Below are 8,030 nucleotides of genomic sequence, written 5' to 3' on the forward strand. Positions count from 1 at the left end.
TAGTCCTGGATGTCTGTGAAGGTTCTCATTGATCAGGTCATTGTATTTCTAGTAGAAGTTGGTCATATTCAGCTGTTCTGCTATATTTTATTTTACTAGACATTCCTTCTGGATGGACAATTGGATTTAGTGGTAAAATGCCAAATTAGTACACATCACCCACCAACATGAGAAATGACCTCCCTATGATATGTAATGCACATAAATAAAATAATGACTTTACAGCTGTGCTGTGCCAATGTGCATTCCCACAATATGCATTATTTGCATTGGAGCTCTGCTTTGATATGCATCCCATGTGTTGTAGTACTCTGCTTTGTTCTAATACAGTGTGAAACCAAATTAAATGATAAACTAACATGAGTATCCCTTCAATTACCCATCCAATTAAAGCCTTTCCTATAGGCAGCAATCTGTTGTAAGAGGTAAATGTAGACCACTGATTGGTCATTAGGAGTTTCTGCAGAGGACTCCGGTTTGACCTGCCTGCTCTCTGCTGCAGCTGGCAGTTTGTATTTTGGGTGCCAGAACACTCCCACTTGGCTTCTCCACTCTTCCCCTCCCATCTTCTTTCTTCCCATTCATGATCTGCTCAACACAAATCCAGCAGCTAGGGAAACCTCTTCACCGCCTGCCCTCTTCACTTTCCTATCCCAGGAACTACGCAGGGCCCTCATTGTTCTGGATATTGCCCACCTGCTGAGAATTTATCCCTAGGATACCCATTTATTTCATCTCTTCACTCACTTGTGTTTCTACCATTGCTCCGCAGTACACTCCTTTCCTCAATATCCAGAAATCCTCAGTGGATCTGCCAATGCATACTCCAAGAACACTGGATCTACTGTCTCCTCTATATACAGGCAACATCATCGCTTCCGGATCTTCTATCTTCTCTGTATCCTATAGACCATTGTCATTTGTAGATCTGCTATATCCAGAGACCTTCATCATCTGAGGATCTGCAGTCACCTTTATATGAAGAGACCTTATCATCTGCTGTGTGAACAATTTCATTATTTTATTATCTGTGGATATCCTTTGTCTTTCACATCTATAGAGGTTCTATTATGAGAGAATAGTCACATACGGAGACCTCCATCATCTGTGGAACATTCCCTCCTATATATCCGGGGACCTCCATCATCTGTGGAACATTCCCTCTTATATATCCGGAGACCTCCATCATCTGTGGAACATCCCCTCCTATATATCCGGAGACCTCCATAACCTGTGGAACATTCCCTCCTATATATCCGGAGGTATAATATTGATATATAGGTGTACAAATATGTATATGGCTCCTCTCCCTGTTCAGGTATGATATACAGAGAGCTCCTAACGCTATACAGGTGTCTCCTGCCCCTGTGTAGGTGTAATGATAATATACAGATGGCTCCTCCCCCTGTGCAGGTGTAATGATAATATACAGATGGCTCCTCCCCCTGTGCAGGTGTAAAGATAATATACAATAAAGTTGTGTGCTGCACTGCTTATTTCAGTTTGTATTCAGAATTCCAACATTTATAACGTGTTGGATAGAAGATTTAGAGGGGAAGAAGAAAACCCAACATGTCAGAGGTGAGAGAACTTCCTTTCCCTTCCTCCCTCACCTGTCTTTGGTGGAATGGAGGTTCCATTATTGGTGACTGAGCACCAGGAAAATCTGGACCAGAAATGGCAAAACTACCAAGCACTTTCATTGAATTGAAAGATGAAGCAGTGGCCCCGTAGGCCCCATACATCACCCTCAATGCTGGGAGAAATGTCTTTCTATTAGCTGGTGAGGGAGTCCTGGAAACACTTTGGGTAGTTCTGGGATTATATTATAAGCATACAAATTCCCCAGGAGACAGGTACAGTGCTGTGCTGCCCCATGTGTCCTCTTTATTGATCTCTGAGCAAGCATCAGGTGAGAACGTTACAGCCATGGCAGCAGGAGAGATCACCTGAGCATGGCACTGCAGCACCAATATCAGGCAGGTACAGGTGAAGGTTAGAGGTGTACAATAACTACAACCCTCAGCTGCCGACAAATCTCAGCACACAACAAAACAATATGCATCGTGGTATAAAGGACCCCAAAACATAATAAAGCCTAAGACAATGACAATTACCTGGGGGAGACTTTCCTTCATGTGGGAGAAATTTCTTCTCACTTCCTACTGTATCGAATACGCTTTAACCCTTTCCAACTTTAGGCTCAGGTGAGAGCCTGATAGGGAGCACAGGGGGCCACATGTGAGAGCCTGTATACCGGAGGGAGGACAGGGGGCCACATGTGGGAGTCTGTATACAGGAGGGAGGACAGGGGGCCACATGTGAGAGCCTGTATACAGGAGGGAGGACAGGGAGGGGGCCACATGTGAGAATGTGTATAGAGGAGCCAGGACAGGGGGCCACATGTGAGAATCTGTATAGAGGAGCCAGGGCAGGGGGCCACCGGTATCAGCCATAATTTGGATGCACAATTGATTTTTCTCAGGTTAGTAAATATTATTTCCTTGTTGCGTCTGCACAGTGAACACTTACCTCTTCATGATGCAAGCTCGTGGTATCCTCATACGGGAGAACATGCGTACTATAGGAGCGCAGGTGTATGAGCAGATGGTGCGCGGGGCCTATATACGCAGGAATAACAGCATTAATGACACAGGTAGGTACACAGGGGTGATCACTAACGTAAGGAAGGCTGGGATCCCAGACACCATGCTGTGTAAATGGCTGAATATTATTAGGCTTGATCTCTGCAGCAGTTAGTGGCCCCAGAACACAATGTCATATATTACAGCTCACTGGTCCTTGGATGTAATAGCTGCCCCTGCCGGACTGCAGAGCACCCCCCTCCTCATCTTCACGAGGAGAAAACTGGGAATAAAGTGTCTGATTGTAGCAGAGGAAGTTATCAGTTCGGAAGATTTCTGGTAGGATCAACAAGTATTTACTGAACTCATTGAAGAGGTCATAGATGGGTTGACTTTAAATAAATATAGCTGCAGCCTGATCATGGAGAGCCTTGGGGTGATGAATTCCACTATCAATCGACGTGAAAGCTCTGATCTCAATGTTTCTTCCACAATCAGGTCACTGATCATACCTCTCCCTCTGTGCACCCCCAGAATATCCCGTCTATTTCAGCAACAACGACTCCTACATTCAGACTACGACTTTCCTTCCCGAAGACTTTACCTACCTGCCTCACCTGCAGTGCCCGGAGCGCCTCCCATCCATGAGTAAGTCAGCAATCTCTGCCCAGTAAGGTGTCATGCTCATCCCCTCTTACTAATGTTATTTATTACCATCTACCCTTAGGGGATCATATGGTAATATTGGGGTTCCCAGCTCCATATTGGGGTGTTCACATGATTAGGGTACTGTATAATCTCTGAAGAGGATCTGAACTTTTAATATCGGTCTTTCCTACTCTCTATTGGTCTGCTAACACAGAATCATGAATGATGTGTGTAGAGCTAATCTGGGAATATTGGGGTGCAGGCGTGATAATAGCAATGGGATTTGTTATAAGGATTTCCTACTTTACCCTTCTATGCCGACATAGATGGGGTAATAGATGATGAGTATAGAGGGGCTGGTAATATTGGGGTGATTTCCTCTATAACAGGGTGATGACATAGATGGGGTAATGGTAATATTGGGGTGATGTCTTCTATAACAGGGTGATGACATGGATACAGCAATCGGGTAATAGGGTCATATTGGGGAGGAGGGGGGTTGCTCTTCTCTGTCCTGGGTGCAGACATTGATGGGTTTAGTGATGATGTCTCTGTCTATTTTCCCTACAGAAGGTCCCATGGAGGTGAATATGAGTGAAGTCCGGATGAGTGACATCCTGCAACTCTTTGATAAAGACTCCATCAAACTGGGAGGTCATTGGCAGCCCAGGGACTGCGTCCCACGCTGGAAGGTAAAGGCCAGGTGTAAAGATTCCATAGCATCGGAGCAGCCACTTCCATAAAATAGAAAACCCATAAACCTTTCTGTGTTCCAGTCCGTTATGATGGCACTGATCCCAGCAGGGGTCCCCAGGGACATCACACTTGCCACTCATCTATTTGATGGCCATTTGCATACATAGTTATCCTCAGCCGCACAGCTTGTAGGACATTGCTATGATGACCCATTACTGCACCACCTAACATAATGATAGACAGGTCATAGTGTGCTGTACAAAGATCACCAAGCCAGTCCCAGCAGTGTCTGTACAGAGGAGCTGACACTCTAATCTCTAATGTCTCCCCACAGTCACACACTATTATTATATATTGTTATAGCTCTGACATATACCGCAGTGCTGTACAGAGATCACTGAGCCAGTCCCATCAGTCTCTGTACAGAGGAGCTGACACTCTAATGTCCCCCCATGATTTATATGCATATCTATCCTTTTGTCTTCTCTTTGTCTCCAGGTTGCCATTCTTATCCCTTTCCGGAATCGATTCGAGCATCTCCCAGTTCTGTTCAGACACCTCATTCCTATGTTGCAGAGACAGCGCCTGCAGTTTGCCTTCTATGTCATTGAACAGGTTAGAAATCATTGCTGTCTCTCTATTATTAGCAGTTGATGTTTTGTATGTTATACTATACAGGGGCAAAGCAAGAAATCAGTGGACCCCTAAAGAATAATTATGGACCCCCCCAAAAAATGTGCACTGGGTATACTTGCATAGCACAGGTCGGGGGACACAGGGCAGCCTGGCATCCTTGGTGCACTTTACTGTCACTTATGTAATTCAAATCAAAACCATTGAATTGTTGTACAATGTGATTGGAAATGGTGCGGTGTGATAATATAACCATGAGACAAATTGTGTGCCACCGCTTCAACTCACAATGAAGATGAGACAAATAGAATATTTATTATTGCTAATGAAAATATTTGTATTTTATTTTTGTAAGGAGGCATACATAACAACAGCGTACAACAAAAATAGCATTTCCAATATACAATGTGTTCTTGTAGTGCAAAATACCAATCTTGGGGTTACAGGGCTTGAATAAATCAAAAATCACACAGGAACTATAAACGTATCATCTGGAAACAAATAGGAATATTTCTTAACAACATCTTCAGTCCTGACTGTGGTTACCTGTCAGTCTTGAATCAAACATTGAATTCTCCATCTTGTATTTGGTTACATATAGTTTAGTGTTGGGATTCTAAACTTTGTGAATATTGGTGGGACATTATCTAACAGCCGGTAGGTGTACCATGTGGTGTGCTGAAATCTGGAAGAAACACTTTTCTGGTTTCCTAATAAAAAATATTTTAATGTCTGGTCTCTAAGCCCCCCATCGCCCAGCTGCAGCCCAGTAACTGGTGACTCCTTCGCCCCTGATACTAAATATCACAGAAAATGCTACTAGTCCAGAGAATCTGGAATTCTAATTGTCTATATCAGCATCTCTCAGCTAGTCAGTCTGTCCTCCAGCTGGCATGTTTGCAGCTCTTTTCATTGGCATTACACAATTTGGAGTTTAAAGTGGAGCATGAGCAGTGCATGAGCATGAGCATTTCTGAGCTGTGGTGGAAGAACATTGCTGCCACCTAGTGGAGAAAGAGAAGATTACATCACATTCTCACATACAGACTTTCTCACATTCAATGCCATCCGCTTAAGATCTCTGATCCTCCAACCTCAAATGGATCTCTAATCCACAAATGTTACATGAATCTCTGATCCCACAACATGACATAGATCTCGGATCCCACAACCTCACATAGATCCCACAACCTCACATGGATCTCTGATCCAACAACCTCACATGGATCTCTGATCTTACATCCTTCCATGGATCTCTCCTCCCACAACCTCCCATTGAATTTCAGATCCCACAGTCTCACAGATTTCAGATCCGAAAACCTCACATAGATCTCTGATCCCACAACCTCACCTGGATCTCTGATCCAACAATCTCACATGGATCTCTGATCCAACAACCTCACATGGATCGCTGATTCCACAACCTTCCATTAGATTTCTTATCCCACATCTTCACATGGATCTCTGATCCCACAACCTCCCATTGTATTTCTGATCCCACAACCTCACATAGATCCCACAACCTCACATGGATCTCTGATCCCCCATCCTCACATGGATCTCTGATCCCACAATCTCCTATTGGACCTCTGATCCCACAGCCTCCCATGAATCTCTATACCCACATCCTCACATTGATTTCTGATCCCACAATCTCGCATAGATCTCTGAACACACAACCTCACATGGGTCCCTGATCTCTCAACCTCACATGGATCTCTGATCCCACATCCTTCCATTGCACCTCTGATCCCACAACCCCACATTGGATTTCGGATCCCACAACTTCACATGGACTTCTGATCCCATAACCTCACATGGAACTCCTATACTACAACCTCCCATGGTCTCTCATCCCACAACCTCCCATTGGACCTCTAATCCCACAACATCACATGGATCTCCAGACCCAAATCCTCACATGGATCCCTGATCCAACAACCTCACCTCAATTTCTGATCCCACAATCTCACATAGATCTCTGAACCCACAACCTCCCATTGGATTTATGATCCCACATCATGACATGGATCTATGATCCTACAGCCTCACATTGATCTCTGATCCCACAACCCCACATGGATCACACACCGGAACATGGATCTCTGATCCCCCTTCCTCACATGGATCTCTAATCACACATAATCCTATGTATTTAAGATCCCACATCCTCACAGAGATTTCTGATCCAACAACTTCACATGGATGTCTGATCCAACAACCTCACATGGATCTCTGATCTTACATCCTTCCATGGATCTCTCATCCCACAACCTCCCATTGAATTTCAGATCCCACAGTCTCACAGATTTCAGATCCGAAAACCTCACATGGATCTCTGATCCAACAACCTCACATGGATCTCTGATCCCACAACCTCAGAAAGATCTCCGATCCCACACCCTCCCATTGGTCTCTGATCCCACAACCTCCCATAGATCTGTGATCCAACAACCTCCTATTGGATTTCTGATTCCACATCCCCACAAGAATTTCTGATCCCACAACCTAACATGGATCTTTGACCCCACACCCTCCCATTGGATTTCTGATCCTACATCCTCAACTGGATTTCTGATCCCATTACCTCTCATGGATCTCTGATCCTACAACCCCACATTTATTTATTATCTCATATGGATTTCTGATCCCACATCCTGACATGGATTTCTGATCCCACTACCTCTCATGGATCTCTGATCCTACAACCTCACATTAATTTATTATCTCATATGGATTTCTGATCCCACATCTTCTCATGGATCTCTGATCCTACAACCTTCCATTGGATTTTTTATCCCACAACCTCACATGTTTTTTTGATTCCACATCCTCACATGGATCTCTGATCCTTCAATCTCACATAGATTTCTGATCCCACAACCTCACATGGATCCCTGATCCCACAACCTCACATGGATCTCTGATCCCACATCCTCACATCGATTTCTGATCCCACAAGATCTCTGATCCCACAACCTCCCATTGAATTTCTGATCCCACATCATCCCATGGATTTCTGATCCCACAACCTCACATGGAACTCTGATCCCACAACCTCACATGGAACTCTGATTCCACAACCTCACATGGAACTCTGATTCCACAACCTCACATGGAACTCAGTTCCCACAACCTCACATGAATTTCTGATTCTGCAATCTCACATTGATTTGCAATCCCACAACCTCACATGGATTTCTGATCCCAGAACCTCACATGGATCCCACAACCTCCCATTGGACCTCTGATTCCACAACCTCACATCAATTTCTGATTCCACAACCTCACATGGTTCTCTGATCCCACAACCTTTCATTTGATTTCTGATCCCAAATCCTCCCATGGATTTCTGATTCCACATCTTCACAGGGATTTCTGATCCCACAACCTCACATGGATCCCTGATCCCACAACCTCACATGGATCTCTGATCCCACATCCTCACATCGATTTCTGATCCCACAA

General features: G+C 44.4%; 1 protein-coding gene across 2 annotated transcripts in view; it reads left to right on the top strand.

The window, feature by feature from the left end:
• The first annotated feature begins 2,335 nt into the window (after positions 1 to 2,335).
• B4GALT5 (beta-1,4-galactosyltransferase 5) overlaps positions 2,336 to 8,030 on the top strand; it is a 12,793-nt gene continuing 7,098 nt past the window's right edge. The window contains exons 1-4 of one of the 2 annotated variants that reach the window (XM_072403251.1): positions 2,336 to 2,656; positions 3,120 to 3,233; positions 3,804 to 3,925; positions 4,428 to 4,544. In XM_072403251.1, coding sequence (XP_072259352.1) covers positions 2,539 to 2,656; positions 3,120 to 3,233; positions 3,804 to 3,925; positions 4,428 to 4,544 — 471 coding nt within the window. In that variant the 5' untranslated portion in view covers positions 2,336 to 2,538. The remainder of the gene's footprint in view (positions 2,657 to 3,119; positions 3,234 to 3,803; positions 3,926 to 4,427; positions 4,545 to 8,030) is intronic. The other variant, XM_072403252.1, reaches the window with a different exon arrangement.

This window comes from Pyxicephalus adspersus, chromosome 3 (genome assembly GCF_032062135.1).
Source record: "Pyxicephalus adspersus chromosome 3, UCB_Pads_2.0, whole genome shotgun sequence".
NCBI lineage: Eukaryota > Metazoa > Chordata > Amphibia > Anura > Pyxicephalidae > Pyxicephalus > Pyxicephalus adspersus.